Here is a 19,824-nt window from a genome sequence, read left to right as displayed (position 1 = left end):
ATCCACATGGGCCCTAGCCTACCCTATTCTTCTTCTAGGGGCCAAATTCCCATCTCTCCCACGTACTAGACCATAATAGTTGATCAACGGCGACCGCCTAGGCTTTGGCCCGTTTCCTCCGTCTGGTAAACCCAACGTCGCTCGTCGCTTGCGACGGCGGTTTCGACGAAGGCTCGTGCTCCACTTCAACGGCAGCCTCGACCTGATCTTCGGCTACTTGCTCCTCTTCATCTTCCTCTTCCTCCTCCTGGGGTTCGCGCACCCGCTTGCGACTATTCGCCCGTGTAGTTCTAGATGTGGCACTAGTTTGTTTACCCTTCATCATACGCCCCTTGAGTTTAGGCTTTTCGGGAGGAGCAGGAGCCGGAGCCGGAGATGACGGTATGGGCTCGCCCTCGGCTTCTGTCTCTTCCTCCCCCTCTGCCTGTGCTTCTGGCTCGGAATCGACTTGGAGCGCGTCGGGTATATCGATATCATCCGGTGCTTCCTCAGTAGGTGTCGTTGACTTGGGTTTCGCTCGTGGTCTCGGTCTCGTACGGGTTCGTTTAGACTCGGGTTCTTCCCTCGCCGCCGGCTGATGATCTTCTTCGTCCGAGGGTTGTCCTTGGTCGGGCTCCACATCGGTTTGGTGACCCTCGCCTTCGTCGGCTTCATGTTCGTCATCGGTCGCTACTGCCGCTGTAGATTTTCGCGTCTTGATGCGTGCGGCCAGGGCTGGGAAATTGGTTCAGAAGTTGATCAGGAAATGTGCGGGGGGGGGGGGAGGGGCGGCGGACATATGGACATACCTTTATCCTTAGCCATTGCAGTAATGAGTCTCTTATCGTATGCCCTCAGCGGTTCCCAAATTTTGGATGACGCCGGGGTCTCAACATTTGCATCAGTGAGCGTCATGTCCAAATGATTTTTGCTATACAATGATGGTCAGCGACGAGACTGAATGGTCATTAGCCAAACCTACATTCGAATTGCATCAGAGCTCTCGACGGTGCTCAATAACCAGACTAGGGATTTGAAAAACGCTACGGAACGGTTGCGAGCATTTTTGTTACCCATGGTCTGATACCCTGAGATCTTCTTGACGATCCATGATATGCATGTTATGTGCACATTTGCAACCTGTGCTGTGTCCAGCCGTCTCAAGACCGAGAGTTGGGCACCGCGGATGACGAGTGCTCCTGAGAGTGCTTTGGCTAGTGCAATTGTGTTGGCGTCGGATTTAGATACGTTGTCAATATAGAGGCCGAAGGACTGCAAAAGAAGTAAGTAACCGGATACGAATTAGTATGCTGGACTTGCCTCTTCTAGTGCATTTATGAGCACACGACCGACCACTTCCGCGTTCCCACCGTACATGCCCTCCTCTCGCAATACTTCGATGATAACCTTGGTGCATTGGTCATACACAGAAGAAACACGCCCATAGTGACCGAGTAATACAGCAGAATGTTCGATATTGATGGCCCCCGTTCGGATCGCACGCAAAAATGCGCTGATGACCAAATGGAATGTATATTCTCGTTCGAGGCGGGCTTGAGGCAACGTCTTGGAGCCTAAATAATCTAAGTACATCGATCGAAACTCAATGCCTTCGGAAACTTACTGGGCGATCCGCCGCGCTCCGGCCTTTTGCCATTCTTGGACTTTTTAGGTTTCCTGGCCTTTGTGTCTTCATCTTCACTGAGACTCGAGCTATCCCCGTCGTTACTGGCCTGCTCATCGGAATCCTCGCGCTCTTCGTCGAGCAAATCAATGTATTGTTCAATTTCGGTTTGGATATAGTCCTTGCAGCGGAGTTGTAATTCATCAGGCAGGGTCATTGGAATGGGCTGTTTCGAGGCTGTGTCTTCTTCGATTGAACGGTGGGGTTGGAATAATATGGCCAGATTAAGGAGACATTGGAATGCCTATGGAAGGGTTAGCCAACGCAAGCGACCTACTCAGAGACACTTACACTTCGCTTGACTCCTTCAATGGTGTTTGTTTGTGTGCCAACTGAGAACTGAACAAGTCGCTCGGTCAGGGCGTCTCGGATTTCCTTCAACTCTTCGTAAGCCTTGGTCCTGTCGTCTTCAGCCATGGGGCTTGTTTGCAAGAGTCGTGCTTTCCAGGCGACATAGAGAACCAAGAGTTGGAGTGATTCATTCATCATCTAGTCCAGGTGTCAACAAGGCCCTTATCCAGAGCCAAGCGTACCCACCATCTCTTCCTCTTTGTAGCCCAACCTGCCTCGTTCGGAGAGGGCCCCAAGCACGTCCACCAACCGACTGACTTTCCCAGTGTCGTCTTCTTCCATCCACGCGGTCATGTCCCGAACTCCATAGAGTGTGTGCAACCTTAATACAAACGCACTGAGAGCATGTACCTCATCCTCAGTAAATGTCACAATATCCAGCTCTTCTCGTCCAGCAAGCAGTTGACGAACAGATGTAGCAAGCTCGTCTTCGAGCTCGAGAATTTTGAGTGCGTTAGTATTGGCAAGGCTGGTTGTTTGGGTAAATTGTTGAATGACCGATACGACGTGCCGTAAGACCGTTGGCGTGGAGTGAGAGAAGAATTGTTTAGTCACGTCGTTCCAGAGTTGCTCGTATGCCTGAACAAGCTGTTAGCTTCGATCAAAACTCGAATTTTCAGACCAACTTACAGGCGTCTCTCTCAACTCGACGTACATGTCCAAGTTCATGTACTGAGGCAGGAGCAATACATCACCAACCCTCTTTTCGTCCGTTTGAACCTTGGCGAATAGCCGTGGAAGAGCCTTCATCAATGCGCGAGTAATGTCAGCAGTGACGGACTCGTCCTCGCCCTATAGAATATTAGTACAACCGCCAAAAACACAGACGACTGCACACCTTTTTGCCCTGTAGGGCTTCCTCCTTTATGCACCCAAGAGCAGCAATCAAGACTTCCATCGCAACACTTTCTTCTGCTTCACTTAGCCTCCATGCTGGGTCTTCCCCAGGCTCCGGCCCCTTGGCAGCTCGCCTTTTGGATGGGCTGGACACAATCTCGCCACCCGACCCTCCTGAGTGGTCCAGTAGTACATGATCGAGCAGCGCATTCCACTCGCGAAGGACGTCCAGTTCATCCCAAAGTGCAGACACTGCCAATGCAATGCGAGATTTCGTTCCAGTCGGGTTAAGCAACAATGAAACTACTGCCCCAGAAGTTTGCTGTGTCGCAGGCTGCTGCTGCGAACTATCTGGATCTTCTTCGGTCTCGTTAGGCGCATTTGAAGAGGCATCGGCCAGTTTGATCCATTCGACAAGCGAAGAAAGCAAACACTTTACTCCGGCGCGTTGTTTCTCCTTCTCGTGTTCTTTGCCCTTGCTGTTCCGCCCTTGGAGTTTCTCTTCTACACTCGCCTCCCATACCCCACGTACGAACCCAGCAACCGCTTTCCGGACTCGCGCTTCTACGTCGAATACCAATAGGCATAGTGGCGCTTGTTCATCTTCTTCCAGTAATCCTTGGGTATCGATGTCTGTAAGAACCCGAGCTACCGCAACTCGCACTCCGACATCCGAGTCTTGTGCAGCCATTTGTAAGAGACGCGGTTTGAAGCGTTCGGTAAAGTTGGTAAGGGCTAGCACAGTACTATTATCGGATGAGGTATAGAGAGCCGACAGAGCTTTGATAGCTTCCAGTCTTACGCTCGTATTCTGATAGGATCTTAATGCGAGCTTCAATAGTAAATTTATCAGCTTACCATGTCTGAAAGTAGCCAGCCAATATACCGCAGATATGTACCACTCAAGAAATATGTGGGATGAGTTTTCATCCATTTACCCAACTCCCTTACACAGTCCGCACGGATCCCGGCATCAGCGTCCCGGTATCGATGTACAAAAACGCTAGATCAAGATATAAGTTGGGCAACGAGACCAAATACGGTGTACTCACTCATCAAAGAATTCCTTGAGATAATCATTCAGGACAGTCTTTCGTCGCTTTACGTTCTCCGCTTTACTGTCCAGCTCTTTTTCTCGAGGTGTTTTGCCCTTGGATTTTCCGGGAACACTGGCGCGCCGTTTACGTTCGGCCTCACGTTGCCTGCCAAGTACTTCGCCCTCTTTTTCTACGTCCTTTGCGACCTCACAGAGAGCAGATTCCATCTCAAGGGCAACGATTGTGCCTGTGTGTCGGAAACTTCGAACTAGAGAAGTCGACATGCAGACGATCCATGGCTGTAGTACTGGTAGTAAGCCAGTATCATCGGACGCAGGGAAAAGAGGGGAGGGTTGAGGTAGGTCTGCAGCTGATTGAATCAAACGGTGTAAGAGCTCGGAGAGTTGTTTACGGAACTTCTTATAACCCGGATGCTTGGAAACCAGAGGATACGCCGGAGCAGCTTCCTGGAATAAAACGTCAACCAGAGATATGATGGGTCCAAGCGGATGTAGCCCACCTTTTTTACCGCCTCAATGAGATCGTCAAGTTTATCGACGACGTTGTCACTATCCAGGACCTCATCAGAGTCCAGGGATGCGTTGCATCCACATGCTCGTAAAATACAGTTGGCGAGATCCGCAAGGGCTGCTGAAGGTGCTTGGTTGTATGATTCGAAATAGTCGTCAACGACGGATTGCAGCGCAGAAGAGGGATTCAACAGTGCATCTGGATGAGATGTTAGCGCTACCAGGTCGCCGAATAAGTTTGGATAGCACTCACTGAACAAAGCATTGTCCTTGTTGATCGCAAGATCGCTGGTAACATGCCCTCCCCCTTCCCCCTTGCCTCTAGCCTTGGTCGCCCTTGGCTTCGTGGCGGCCGGCTTCTTTCTGGTATGCTTGGCCGAATCGGTTGTACCCTTTGGCCTCCCTCGAGGTTTCGGAGCGATCGTGGCCTTGGCTTGCGATGCTCTGGGTGCCTTGTACTCCTCCCCCTCATCATCGTCCTCACTCTCGCTCTCCTCTGCCTCATCTTTATCCTTGTCCTGTGGTTCGAGCCCCTCGTCGTCACTATCGTTTTCGGGCTCACTGGCCGCCGATCGCTCCCCGTCGGTCCCTTCTGTATCACTTCCGTTATCTGCTTTAGTGCGCTTTCGCTTTCGCGTTGGTTGAGGTACTAGCTGACATTAGTTGTTGTCGCTATTCATGTAGAAAAATTAACATACTCGAGACGTATGGCTTGACTGTCTTGCGGTCCCTGGTGCTTCGCCTGGGAGCTTTAGGTGTCGTCTCCCCATCGGACGACATGTTTAGAGCGGACTGTGTTTATCCTACCAATGCCAGAATGAGTTAGCAGTAGTACAATTGAATAATGCGAATTCAGGTGTAGCGTACCTTAGGTCAGTCGCCCAATCGGTATGATGATGGTGGTGTGGCGGGCGAGACGAGCATTTGTTGTTGGGCCAAACAAAGCAGCACAGTACCGATCCGTGGGGACGCGTCGGTCCGCGCGCCTACTTTTGACCCCGTGGCATGACTCTCAAAGGCGACCCAAGATGATACACATCCAGATAAAATAACTCTGGGGGTCTGAAGAGATACTGAAATCCGAAATGTTTAGATCTTGGAGCAATAGCTGAAGAACATGGACCATCCGAATCTACTATTCCCCCAAAGTATTTCACAAATGAACATCGTATCGCCAGTTCAAGCGAATCTTGAATGACTTGACCTAGTATCATTTCTATGGGACACTTTTTAAACGGACCTCTGGTAAACGCGGGCCCTTTTATGTGAAGCATAAAAGATTTTCAGGAGGGTGATCTATTTTAACATCATAATGTTTATAGCATACTTCAACCTACACCTTCACAGGAACTCGTAGGCGTGAATCATACAGGTAATTCGAATATTATTGCAATATTATCGCCACCAAATAAGACATATACTTTTGGGCGATTAGATATCTTATTTGGATATTATCACGCAAGATTCTCTTGATTTTAATTGCCTAATTTCTTACATATATATGAATATATAGACAGTTTCACTCCGGCCTAATCAATCGGTGATCGATCAACTCGTTTAGTAATTTATGCTAATTAGGAACATATTCGAGTAACACATTTCGCTGTAAAATACAACTGCATTGTGAGGCGAGTGGTCAATAAGATGAAAGAATAGAAGGGAAGGCTTGAGGGTTAATAGTTAGTAGGCGATAATGGGTGGTGAAGAAAGTACTTACCTATCTGGTTAACTGGTGCCAAACCCGAGCGAGTTGGGAAAGCGCACTTGGGGAGATGAGGCATGGCAAATCGAGTCCCCTCCGAAATAATTCGGCTTCAGCGCAAGCTCCGCTTTCCAGGCCGTAGCGAATCGGGTAAAGTTGTCTGAAGGGTGGCTCGTAAAAAACGTTTGATTTATCCACGATTGGGCGGCACTACGAGTAACATTGTTGCTTTCGGTAATACGGATGACATCCATTGCAACTTTTAGTCGCAATGCTCGTTCTTGTTGCTCTAACCCAAGCAACTGTTGCAGGACATTGGTACGAGTTTGTAGCGTGCGCGCATGCATGTATTCAGCCTGGGCATGGGCCAATGAAACCGACGCAGAGGCAATTGCGTGTTGCTCACGTAACATGTTCTGTGCGTGAGGACTCCCTGGGGTAGTGGTATGGGGACTGTGAGGTTGAGGTGAAGATCGCTCAGCTTCGGGCGCCGGAGACGCTGGGGATGCCGGAAAGCTCGGGGAAGTGGGGGCCGAAGGCCTCTGCATTTGCTCGGAGGGCTCTGAGGGCCCGGGGGTATGAACAGAGCGAGCTGTAATAGTGGGTGAATCAGTGGGACTAGTTGTGCTACATGGGGAAAGGCAGAGGCAGAGGGGAAAATCGCTACTATTACCTTGGGTTTGTCTGCCTCGATTGCAGCTCATTGAAGGGAGCTGTTGTGAAGGGGTGGATGGAGCACGCTGGACGGATTTGCCACGCCGAGGTTGTAATATACCAGCCTCCTTGAGGCTACGTGTACGTATTAGTAGAGTAATGTAAACGTGTTGCTTGCTTACCGGCTAAATGTCATCGAAAACCAACTACGGGGGGGATCGTGGGTCCAAATGACAATATCGATAGCTTGTAGCCCCTTAGATCTGGCGGAAGCCCAATTCCCGCCCGAGGGTACGCATTGCTTCCACATTTCAACAATGCTGTGGATGAGAGCCTCGGGGTTGTGAAATTTGGGTGCCTCGAGGTTAATTCCTGCCTGTTGTGCAAAGTCAATTATCTCCGTATAAGTTTCAATAAGGATCCGAATCTGGTTTGCTATTGCTGTTACTGAACGGGAGCCGCGAAACGTGACCTTTGATAGCTGTGCATAGGTGTGTCAGTCACTTGCTCTCAAGTAAGTGATAGGCGTACCCGAGTAAGGTATGGATCTGTACACTGGGGTATATTGGGGCGTACTTTGAGCGGAATGTCCATCAGTTTCAAGATTAGAAGCTTGGGCGCATTGGGCCCAAGCAACTCAGATATGATGAGGTGACGCTCCCAGTTCTCCCACCCGCAACCTGATCGACTCTGTCCAAGCTTGGATTCAAGCTCTTTTTCTGAGATAGAGAAGAGGGGATCGAGAGGAACCAGCAAGGTGTGAGCGACAGAGGAAGAGGGATCAATCTGGGTGAGAGGTGCCGGGGGGCACAAGGAACCGGCTGTTAGCTGGTCAGAGTTGAAGGCAAAAGAGTGTCGCGCCGTGATGTTGGTCTCGCTGGTCTCAATGGTTGAATAAGGGGAGTCTGGGATGGCTTCGGTAAGGGGATCTGGAACTGAAGCGGGTGTAGTCAACGGTATGGCGGTCATGTTTGATAAGAAATCAAAGGGGCCAACCAAAGTCATTGGTACTCCAGACGTTGCAAGATGATTGTGTTGAGATAAGGGGGCCGTTATTACCCAGGGCGCCAGTGGGCTGGGGGATTGTGTATCCGCTCCAGCCTGGCTCATAAAGCCCTGCGTTAGCTTGGTTCCTTGACATGTATCTAAGCTTACCATATGTATTACTGGTCGGTAACCATTTTCGGAAGGCCCATAAACAGCGGAGAGGGGTGTTGGTGGTTGAGTTAGTACCAAAAGGGGTAGCGAGTTTGCCCCTAGTATTGAAGAGTTAATTGTGTGCTACGTTGATTGCTGTCAGCTACAGAACTTAGTTTAGGAACTAACATACCAAATTCCAGTCGCCTGGGTCATTTATACGCCCTGGTTCAATGTTGTATCAGTTTCCTATAATAAAGTGGAGACTGTGTGACTTGCGACGCTTTTGGAGCCTGGGAGACTTGAGAGAGGGGGGTGAACGCATCGAGTCCTTGGCTCTGTTCCAATTGATCAGCAGAGATGATAAAAGGTGTTTTGATTGAGCGTTCATGACAGAAGTGGGTGGTTAGCTTATAGTTGAATTAGATAAAGACCCATCTATTCTACAGATCGCATGCGCTCAACATGTTGAACAATGACTGTCAAGTACTCACCGTGCGTAACTCATATCAACAGGCTGAAACCAAGTATGACGGTACAGACAGGCAAGTAATAAATGGTAACTTGGGATATAATAGAAACGAGCACCTCAGCATCCCTACAAGAGCGTCTGAAAGCTTACAAGTCATTTATAACTGCAAAGTGAGCTGAGCACCGAGTGCGGGAGTGAAACATGCATCACGTGACTTGTGTTCACGCATCCAGATTAATTGCCAAACAAGATCGTCAGCTATGAATGAATGGGTAATTCAAAGGAACAGGGGCAATTCAATTACCACGGCGAGCAAACCTAATCTGCATATACATTAAATGGAAGGCAGCTGATTTACATCAAAGGACGCAACAATCAAGCACTACCCAAACTACAATTGAACTGAAATCTGCATACCTTTGGAGAGTTGCATTGTACTCAATAAAGAGCTTGTGGTACCTGAATAGAGGAGTGAGTCCTTGCGGTGAGGCTAAGAAGGCCACAAGAAACTCAAGAAGTCAGAGATTGAGTAACAAAATTAGGTATTTGTATGTAAGTACATGTGTGGTGGTGCGGCAATGATGAGCGTACACGGCCAGACCCAGTAAACTTTGATCTAGCATACCATCCAGTTTTTGAAAGAGTGACAGCTGAGTGCCCATGTGTGAATACACGTGTAATCCAGGACCACAGTGGACCTACCTGGATGGACCAAGTAAGCTCCGTGTCACGATAACCCCTAAAAGTACGAAAAATTCGCATGACGCCTCAGTTTTGCGAGCCATCCGTACCAGAATTCCAGATTCTGCATGTCTGTATCACACGGGGGTAAGCTGGGAACACAGATTCATGGAAATACCGGTTTGATTTCGCTAGTGCTCCGCATATAACGCGCGATTTTTTACGTCCAGACAATGTGCACTTTTGGGGTCCACCTTGTATCAAGTACATCATCCTACTTAAAACGATGTAATAGCTGGATCTTTGTATGTAAATACCTGTGTAATGCAGGACCACGGTGGACCTACCTGGACGGACCGAGTAAGCTCCGTATCAAATGACCTATCCTGCTTGCAACGGCGCAACGGCTGAATCCTGGTATGTGAATACCCAGTAAGTGTAGGGCCACGGTGGACCTACCTGGATGGGCCAAGTAGGTCTCATGTCAAACGTACCATCCTACTTATCACAGCACAATAGCTATCGAGCATTGACTAACATAATGTTAGGTAACGACTGCTAAGCACCTAGCGACGGCACTGCCACTGAACAAACAAACGGACATTGGGAGGGGACTGGATGTATTCATAGGGTGTATATACATGTTTATATTCCACTCCCCATAAGATCGGGATGACTGTACCCAGACTCTCCACTTCGAGCGACTATTCGACTGGCAGCGTCTTCAGCTAAAGGTCCAACCACCCCGTCGCTCATCCGGCTTACGCATAATTCAATAGTGAGATATAGGATGATTCCCAACTGATGGAATTTTGTAAGTGGCGGGCCCAACCTAGTTGGGCCGCTTAGTCCCAAGGGACTAGGTAGGTCGTCAAGAGCCAAACATTGCTGAGAAAGGTGGTACCTACGGTGTTTGGAAGAGCAAAGTAGCTGCAAATTGATGGGACTTGAGGCGCATATATAATACCATAGGGCAGTCTACTTACCAGCACTCACCTCACTTCGATATGTTAAAGCGCAAGGTCAGCACCAGCTACGCAGATTCTAGCGATGTCTCTGGATCGGAGTCAACCAAGCCGCCTCTCACCTTAAAGAAGTCTCGTTCATTAATCGCAAGCCTTCCTCGTCTTAGTACATCTACTGTGCCTGGCCAAGCGCCATTCCAAGCTCCCGCTATGAGGCCTCCCTTTGGCCAACACTTTGGTGTTCTAGGTCGCCCGGGGTCTTCACGTTCAACCTCCTTATCAGCGCCTCAAACTCCGGCGTTGAGCAATTGTCCGTTGTCGTCGGACGAGGATGGTGCGCAACTACTTAATAGCATTCAAGTAGTTCAATGAATATTGACATTAACTTCAGAACCCGACGGAGAAACCTCTCAAGCCTGCAGCAAAAGCCAGGAGCGATTTGATACTAAGGGCAAGAAACCGTCATCAAGTTTACACCCTGGTATGAGTAAGAATAACTAATGCTGTACGGATTATGCTTAATTTGTCTCTACAGATAACTCTCAAACTTTGGCTTCTGGCCTGGCTTGAGGTCGTTCAGTAGTCACTCTTGAACAACAAGTTAATGAGCTGTCCACAAAGTTGGAAGCCTATCAAGAAGCCTCTAACGCGCAACAGAAGTTAACCAATGAAAGACTCTCTGACTTGTTCAATCTTCTGAGTCAACGCATTCCTGTATCTCCCGCCCATGAGCCTGGCTCCGCCCCAATTATTTGTGCTGGCCAACCTAGCTTAGCACCACAGAACGTAGCACCCAACCAAGTAATTCCAGCGAGGGATGCCTTAATGTCCAACCCCATGCCGTGGCCTGAGCTGGCCGAAATCATATCGGTAGTTACTACCCTGAGTCCACCGGAGCTTGGGGGGCTGAAAAATGCAATCTTTGTGAGTCATGTTTTGTCCAAAGACTTTTCTTAACATTGATTACTATCTACTTGCTATAGGAGCACAATAGAAAGGCTTGGTGTCGAATGTTGAGGTGCAATAACGCAGGGGATATCAGCCCGCCCTTCAAAGACCAGTTTGGCCAGCCTGACACCCTTCCGCTTATAGCAATCGACCCGGTAACCAAGTACTGCCATCCATTCCCACACTGGAACTTTTTGCTTGCCAGCCAGATTATTTGGATCCCAACGTTTCTAAGCTGGTTTCGGGCAATGATTCCAAACAACAACAGCGAACTATCGCTTGCTCTCAGTTCTCTCAGCGACAAGGATATATGCATATTAATGGAGCGTGGTCCGTGGAAAACAGCACGGGGCGCATGGCGCACAATGAATAAGTCGCCCAAGGCCCTTGCTGAATCACGTGCAATTAGGCTTAAATATCATAAGAGCGCAAGAGTACGTCCCGATTATCCACTAGTATTAAGTTGCTCACAATCTGTACGTAGAAGGCAACCATAAGACTCGAATATATCAGAACTATCCCCGCTCTTCAAGGCCAAGAATTCGAATTCCTTACTGCTCATAACTACATGTCTGAGGAGGAGGAGGTTGATGGCGTGACTCTTGTGCGCCGACCAGCATTTCGGGCTTCTTGGGTGCGTATTATTAAACTAACTCATGAGTTTTGTACTAAACTACATTCTTGTAAAGGTAAATAACTTGTTCAATGCCATCCAGTCTGCTGAGCTGGATAGACTTCGTTCTTGAAACGGCCAAAGCTTTTTGCCCTCCCCACGGCAGGTTCTAGTTGTGGAAGCCCCGATCCCAAAGCTGGAGCGTAGTACAGGGCGCATAAAGGCTGCTGTACTTATCGCAGCTAGCTCTTTTAGCAAGAGTTGGAAGAATAAGCACATTAGCATATACGAACAGGCGGCTCACCGTGTCGAAGCAAGAGCCATTGCAAAGCCCGATATAACTAATTTTCTCTTACAGCACCCAAGACCTAGCATTGATGGAACACCAGACGTTCAAGAAACATCTAACACTTGTGGCCTTGACAGAAGAAGGACCGGTTGCGCTCAGACAGGATCTTTCAGCGACGTGAGCCATGATATTGACAGCAAGCCGGAGGTAGGCGAGTACAATGGGGCATATGGTAGGCGCGCCCAAACCGACGACATCAAATCAACCGAGCAGGAAATAGCCCAGAGTACCCGCAACGATTCAAACAACTTGCTTGAGCCAACCAATCACGAAAATGGGCATGATGCTCGGTATAACTTTGGTAAGCTATCTAACTAAGCCCGAATATCAAAAGCATCTGACATGCTTGATTGGGCATATTACATAGATGAGATCGCCATTGATCCATTGCTTCTTAGCAACAAGACTATCCTGGTGTCCAACCACGTACCAGTAGATGCACCAGACCAACCCCCATTTGTCACAGAAGGTAGGAGCCATGATCCAGTATGCGAATAGTCGGTAATTAACCACACTTCTCAGAAGTAGCAAAGGCACTTGATCATACAATAGCCGCCGCCTCCAATCAAGGTAAGAGCTCATTATATCTAGTATAAGGCCAACTTAAGCTAACACAAACATAGCTTTCTCCATGCCTCCGCCGCCCGTTCTTACAGTGCCAATTGATGTGTTGCTGTCAGAGAATCATGATATAGGAGCGGACACTATCCAACAATTGTTGCGTACAAAGGATGAGCAACAATCTCAGCTCACTGACAGCAAACATGCAGCACCTAAGAAACGAGGAAGACCCCCTGGCGCAAAAAACAAGCCCAAGGGGCAGAGCCAACCGTAGTCACACCTAGTTACAGGTAGCTTGTCTTCTTGTTTGTTGCAATCCCACCCTGTCTGTCTTGTACCTACAATCTGCCTCTTGGTCTTATAACAACTTGACAGTACTTCTTACCCACAATATAACATACTGCACAACAGTATTTAATTTATATGTTCCAAAGTATCAGTATGCACACAATTGATGTGTTGTTAGTGAGTACCCATATAACCTACAAGTAGACTTTGAGGACACAGTCTCCCACAAGTTCTGAAGGCTGCTCCCTACCCTACTTGGAACAGAGCACCTGTGCAAAGGTCTATGCATCAGATTCTGTATTGAGCAAGACTTTGGATTATGACTAAGGTTCTCCTTTTAATTTGCCCCTAAATACTCCCATTTACCATGGGCTGTGTTGCTTAGTTATTGCTTCTATTGGATACATGTGCCCATGTGCTTCCTATGTGTATCACACACTGTAAGCATGTGAGTCATCTTCCTTTGAATGTATATACACAATTTTATTTGTTGCATTAGATTGTCTATGTTTACTTCTTTACTTGTCTACATTATCTAAAGAGCTCAGTATTGCTTCATTTGTACTGCATATATACACTTGAGCTATTGATCTTCTATCTAGTTTAATGGATATCTGCCTGTATTGTGTGAATCAATATCTAAGCTATTCTAAGTTATTCCAAATGGTCTATTGGCAAGAAGCACCTGAGACACAGCCACATGTATATACAGTTGAACCCCTTGTTAACAATCCCCTTGGCATAGATATAACCCTGTATGTAACACAGCTGCAATGACACAACCATGGTAAATATGTCTGTCCTAGACATCTGTAAGGACATCAAGGTAGTTGGTGCTTGCAGCTGCAGGTTACAATGGAGAAGTTGCTTAAGGCAACATGGAGCTATACTACAGCATGTCATAAACAGAGGAAAATAGAACTAGCTGGAATTGAACCAGCTTGACCACTGTTGTACACCACTGTAAGGTGGGTACTTGCTAGTGGCGGGCACTTAAGGCTGTAACTATTACAAGGCAAAACTAACTGCTTATGTAATCTAGGCTATACTAATGATGCTTAAGGTGTCCTTCCACTATCTACTACTGACAATGGGGCCTTACTCAGCAAAAACTATTTTTCTTGTAACACCAGGGGTTTGGTAATGGTGTATTGACACACCAATAACATGTCATTACACAAATACATGTGATAACGCTGATGTGATATACAGTTGTAACATCATGTAACACCAATTACACCATTACCAAACCCCTGATGTTACAACACCCCAATTACATGTAATCACATGTTATTCCACCCCACATATTTTGCTGAGTAGGCCTGGGAGGTGTGATGAGTAAGGTAGTGGGGTAAGTACTGTTACCAATGGGGGCCAGCTACTTAGCTGGCTGGAAGTGTCCTCCTCAATGAATATGAGACAAGGTAAAATTGACTTGGGGTCTCCAAGCAATTTTCCTGCTGTATATATAGTATCATAAACAGAGGAAAATAGAACTAGCTGGAATTGAACCAGCTTGACCACTAAGCCATAGAGCCCTATTATTCCTCTGCTGACAACCCATGATTACACCTGCTACCCCCCAAATTTGAGCTTGGGCCAGCATGCAACCACTTGTACTGGTCATGTGACCATGTCCAGGACATATAGACACCAAGGCGCTATCTACAAGGTCTGTGTGTGTGAGAAAAAGAAGTGTACATATAAAATAAGAAGAGTGCTGCAGGCTGCACAGAAGCATGGATTTCTCCTAAGCGCCCTTGGCACAGCATCTTGGTGCAGCATCTTGGCATAATAAGCGCTGAGATCACATGATCAAAAAAACAAAGATAATGAGTCTGTAAAAATAGTAAAAATATCTAAAAAATAGTGCAAATCCAATGGTGTCCTGGACATGGTCACATGACCAGTACAAGTGGTTGCATGCTGGCCCAAGCCCAAATTTGGGGGGTAGCAGGTGTAATCATGGGTTGTCAGCAGAGGAATAATAGGGCTCTATGGCTTGGTGGTCAAGCTGGTTCAATTCCAGCTAGTTCTATTTTCCTCTGTTTATGACAAATGGTATATGTTAAGAGGGTGTAACAACCACTAAGCCATAGAGCCCTATTATTCCTCTGCTGACAACCCATGATTACACCTGCTACCCCCCAAATTTGGGCTTGGGCCAGCATGCAACCACTTGTACTGGTCATGTGACCATGTCCAGGACAATTCCCTTGGTATATGTGTGTCTACAACAAGTAGTCCCTTGCCCCTTACAGGGTTTCACTTACCAGTAGATAGCTCACCACTGGCCTTAGGCCTTCTGTCGTACACCACTGTAAGGTGGGTACACGCTAGTGATGGGCGCTTAAGGCTGTAACTAATACAGACACTGTTCTACCTAACTAAGTATCTAAGGCTATACTAATACCGCTTAAGGCGGACTTTCAAGAGGTGCTAACTGCAAGGGGGCCTTAGGCCTGGAGGTGTGGTAAGCGCAGGTAAGGGGTAACTACTGATACTACTGGGGGCCGGCTACTCAGCTGGCTGGATGGGTCCTCCTCAATGAGATGAGACAAGGTAAAATCAACTTGGTGTCTCCAAGCAATTTCCCTGCTGTATATATAGACAAAGCACACTATCTACATGGTCCGTGCGTGTGGGAGAAAGAAGTAGCTAAGACAAATGAGAAGCGTGCTGCGGGCTGCGCAGAAGCGTGGATTTCTCCTAAGCGCCCTTGGCACGGCATCTCGGCGCGGCATCTTGGCATAATAAGCGCCGAGATCACGTGATCAAAAAACAAAAGATATCAAGTCCGTAAAAAATACTAAAAATATCAGAAAAAACGTGCGAGTCCAATGGTATATATTAGGAGGTTATGACACCTTCCCATATTGTAGATACCACCCAGTAGACTGCCTTAAGCAGTGTTGACTTAGCCTTAGATAGATTTGCAGTGTAGTATTATGGCCTTAAGCACCTGTCCATTAGCAAGCACCCAACCTTACAGTTGGTGTACAACACAAGCAATCCAGATTTGTCAGATCCTAGCAAGGGGGTTCCCCAAACCAGAGCACTCCAGAGGGCTCCTGGGTTTTTGGGGCCCCTGTAGAGTTGTATAATATATAAGGAGGGTAATCAACTATGGTAATCCCCAGGTCAATTACCTCTTGTTGTCTCCACTCATTGTACACAGGACTATAGGTCCAGGTTCACTAAGTTACTTGGTAGATACAACATACTTGTTGCCTTAAGCAACTTTCCCATTGTACTTAGCTAACTTGTCAATGCCTTAGAGTGTCTTGTTGTCATAGACACACTTGATACCAGGGAATTTATTCCCATTTTCTCAATTTTAAACAAAGACAAACAGACAACATTTTCAATCATGTGACTTTGGTGCTTATATTACACACTAAGCACCAAGCCATGTCCCTGTCTGTGCTTACTCAGCACACATAGCCACCTCCACTTGATTACATCACTATGACACATCAGTGACATGTATGCATGAGTAAGGCTGCAGTAGGATTGGGGTTCTTATTGGATTACATATTTGATATCTTGTATTTGTAAATAGTTTGACTGTAGAATATATAAGGAGGTGTTGTGACCCAACTGTAAGGTTGGTCACACACTCAAAAGGGGTGCTTAAGGCCATACCTAAACACTAATGACTAATCAACTAGGCTATACTACTGTATCTACAACTGCTTAAGGTGGCTAATTCCTAACTACTGAGACTACAAGGGGGCCTTAGGCCTGGGAGGTGTGATGAGTCTAATCAAGGGGTGAGAGATGTTACTACTGATGTCCAGCTACTTAGCTGGCTACTGGAACCTGTCTGTGATGAAAGACAAGGTAAAATTGAGTTGGGGTTTCCAAGCAATTTCCCTACTGTATATATAGACAGAAAAGAATTATGTACATGGTCTGTGCTTGTGAGAAAGGAAGAGTCCATGTGAAAAGAGAAGCATGCTGTGGGCTGCGCAGAAGTGTGGATTTCCCCTAAGCGCCCTTGGCACAGCATCTTGGCATGGCATCTTGGCATAATAAGCACCAAGATCATGTGATTGAAAAACATAAGATATTGAGATTGTAAAAAATACCATAAATATTAGAAAGAATAGGCAGTTCCAGTGGCATATGTTTAAGAGGGTGTAACAGGAGGCCAACCAACCATGGTAACACCCAGGTCAATTACCTCTTGTTTCATCTCTCTACTTGTACAAGGCCTTACAGCCAGAAACCACTAAGTTACATGCCTTAAGCACTGTTCTCACTGTACTTACATAGCTTGCTGCTGCCTTATAGTGCATGGTCATTGTAATTAGGTAGTTTGCTATTGTAGGTAGCACTCTCACCACCTTAAGCAGTTTCTTACTTAGTACATACAGCCATAAGTGTCTGCTGCCTCAATGCCCCTTACAGACATCTAGGACACTAAACTACTGAATCTAAGTCACTTAGGGCAGCTACTAACTAACTACTGGCAATTGTGGGGGGGCCTTAGGCCTGGAGGTGTGGTAGGTCTGGTTAAAGGGGTGAGTGTGTAAACTACTGACAACCAGCTACTTAGCTGGTTTCTGATAACCTGTCTAGAATGAGAGACAAGGTAAAATCAACTTGGGGTCTCCAAGCAATTTGTTACACCCTTGTCACATATACCATTGGACTTGCCTGAATTTTCTGATATTTTTAGTATTTTTTACAAACTCTGTATCTTATGTTTTGTGATCATGTGATCCCAGCACCTATTATGCCAAGATGCTGCGCCAAGATGCTGCACCAAGGGCGCTAAGGAGAAATCCACACTTCTGTGCAGCCCGCAGCAGGCTTCCTATCTTCTTCATGTACTTCCTTTCTCATGCGCACAGACCATGTAGATAGCACCCCTTTGCATATTTATACAGCAGGAAAATTGCTTGGAGACCCCAAGTCAATTTTACCTTGTCTCATATTCATTGAGGAGGATTAGTCAGCCAGCTAAGTAGCCAGCCCCCAGTAGTTCCCAGATGTTAACCCCCTTATCTCACTCATCACACCTCCCAGGCCTAAGGCCCCTTTGCCAGTAGATAGACGTAGATCACCTTACATGACAGTAGAATAGCCTGGATACAGTAGATTACATAAGCCCTGCTTGTAGTAGTATGGCCGTAAGCGCCTGCTCCCACTGGCGTGTACCCACCTTACAGTGGTGTACAACACAATTCTCCTGCTGTATATATAGACAAGAGTAAACTATTTACATGGTCCATGCTTTGTGAGAAAGGAAGTATCAATGTGAAAAGAGAAGTGTGCTGTGGACTGCACAGAAGCATGGATTTCTCCTAAGCACCCTTGGCATGGCATCTTGGCACAGCATCTTGGCATAATAAGCGCCAAGATCACATGATTGAAAAACAATAGGTATCTGCCCTGGACACAGTCACATGACCAGTACAAGTGGTTGCATGCTGGCCCAAGCCCAAATTTGGGGGGTAGCAGGTGTAATCATGGGTTGTCAGCAGAGGAATAATAGGGCTCTATGGCTTAGTGGTCAAGCTGGTTCAATTCCAGCTAGTTCTATTTTCCTCTGTTTATGACAGTATCAAGTCCATAAAAAATACTATAAATATCAGAAAAACTGTCCAAATCCAATGGTATATGTTAAGAGGGTGTAACACAGTTGCCTTAAGCAACTTTCTTGTTACAACCCTCTAACATATACCACTAGAACCACACGTTTTTTCTGATATTTTTACTATTTTTTCCAAACTGTTTATCTTATGTTTTTTGATCACGTGATCTTGGCGCTTATTATGCCAGGATGCTGCGCTGAGATGCCGTGCCAAGGGCGCTTAGGAGAAATCCACGCTTCTGCGCAGCCTGCAGCACGCTTCCTTTTTCATATCCTTCCTTCTTTTCTCACAAGCTTTGACCACCTGTAGATAGTTCTCTTGTGTATAAATACAAGAGGGAAATTGCTTGGAAACCCCAAGTCAATTTTACCTTGTCTCATATCCATTGAGGAGGATAGTCCAGCCAGCTAAGTAGCCAGCCCCCACTGTGTCTCAAATGTTAACCCCCACTTGACCTACCACACCTCCAGGCCTAAGGCCCCATTGCCAGTAGCATAGAAGTAGTAGACTGCCTTAAGCGGTAGTAGTGTAGCCTAGATAGTAGATAGGTCAGCAGTGTCTTGTACTAGATACGGCCTTAAGCGCCCGCCCCCACTAGTGTGTGTCCACCTTACAGTGGTACACAACATTTCTCATACTTGTACCCTGCAGCCACAAGCACCATCCCCTTGATGTCCTAACAGACATCTAGGACACTTGTTGCTGTAGTTAGATAGTTAGTTGTTGTAGGATAGCCCCTCACTGCCTTGAGTGGTTTCCCCATTGTAACCCACAGTCACAAGCACCAGCACCCTTGGCATCCCACCAGAAGTCTAGGACACATGCTGTGGACTGCACAGAAGCTTCTTGTTATCTAACTGTTCCTTGGCACAGCATCTTGGCAAGAGCTTGGCACAGTATATTGGCAAGTATAGTGCCAAGCTCTTGTAGTAAAGCGCCAAGCTCTTGTAGTAAAGCGCCAAGCTCTTGTAGTAAAGTGCCAAGGTCACATGACTTCAAAGTAAATGTGAAGAGTTTGTAAAAAATACTAAAGATAATAGAAAATTTAGCCAAATCTGATAGTATGATTCTTGGGGCTGTAACATGGGCAGTCAAATCAGGTTATATAACAAGTCAAGGTGAGGGCAGGTGGGACTTTCAGAAACAGGGAGAAAATACTTCAGAGAAACTGCAAGCAACATTGAGCTTGTAGGACTTGGTAAGGGAAGGAAGCAACTAGGTGTGCAAGCACTGAGTCATGGTATTGACAAACAGAGACAAATACAATATATAAGCTGATCTGCCACTCCACACCTGGTTTCTATGTGCACTAGATTCTTTTGATTGCTCATCTATTATATTTTCATAAATGTACTCATAGTATTCTAGGACTTAGATTACATTCTACTGTAGCTATGAGCAGCACTAGGGTTCAACTATAATAATGTACACTC

The 19,824-nt window shown here is 46.8% G+C and overlaps 3 protein-coding genes across 3 annotated transcripts; 1 reads left to right on the top strand and 2 right to left on the bottom strand.

Annotated features, from left to right (window-relative positions):
• Positions 1–97: 97 nt before the first annotated feature.
• On the bottom strand, positions 98–5,198 carry RhiXN_11017 (cohesin protein; the record flags this gene model as incomplete). The annotated part of the gene is made up of 14 exons (XM_043330832.1): positions 98–714; positions 789–910; positions 962–1,251; positions 1,333–1,553; positions 1,604–1,907; positions 1,955–2,152; positions 2,201–2,593; positions 2,645–2,806; positions 2,853–3,662; positions 3,710–3,854; positions 3,904–4,355; positions 4,409–4,617; positions 4,672–5,067; positions 5,117–5,198. The coding sequence occupies 14 exons, from the start codon at positions 5,196–5,198 to the stop codon at positions 98–100; spliced, it is 4,401 nt and encodes a 1,466-aa protein (XP_043186177.1).
• Positions 5,199–6,143: 945 nt separating this feature from the next.
• Positions 6,144–7,743, bottom strand: RhiXN_11016 (uncharacterized protein; the record flags this gene model as incomplete). The annotated part of the gene is made up of 3 exons (XM_043330831.1): positions 6,144–6,909; positions 6,957–7,255; positions 7,306–7,743. 3 exons carry the CDS (start codon positions 7,741–7,743, stop codon positions 6,144–6,146), a joined length of 1,503 nt encoding a protein of 500 aa, XP_043186176.1.
• A 2,328-nt stretch (positions 7,744–10,071) lies between these two features.
• RhiXN_11015 (uncharacterized protein) lies at positions 10,072–12,774 on the top strand (the record flags this gene model as incomplete). Its single annotated transcript, XM_043330830.1, has 10 exons — positions 10,072–10,363; positions 10,421–10,516; positions 10,610–10,953; positions 11,013–11,411; positions 11,462–11,611; positions 11,667–11,715; positions 11,764–12,240; positions 12,307–12,408; positions 12,462–12,509; positions 12,563–12,774. 10 exons carry the CDS (start codon positions 10,072–10,074, stop codon positions 12,772–12,774), a joined length of 2,169 nt encoding a protein of 722 aa, XP_043186175.1.
• Positions 12,775–19,824: the final 7,050 nt, after the last annotated feature.

The sequence above is a fragment of the Rhizoctonia solani genome, chromosome 14, assembly GCF_016906535.1.
Source record: "Rhizoctonia solani chromosome 14, complete sequence".
Lineage (NCBI taxonomy): Eukaryota > Fungi > Basidiomycota > Agaricomycetes > Cantharellales > Ceratobasidiaceae > Rhizoctonia > Rhizoctonia solani.
This window is presented reverse-complemented; position numbering and strand designations above follow the sequence as displayed.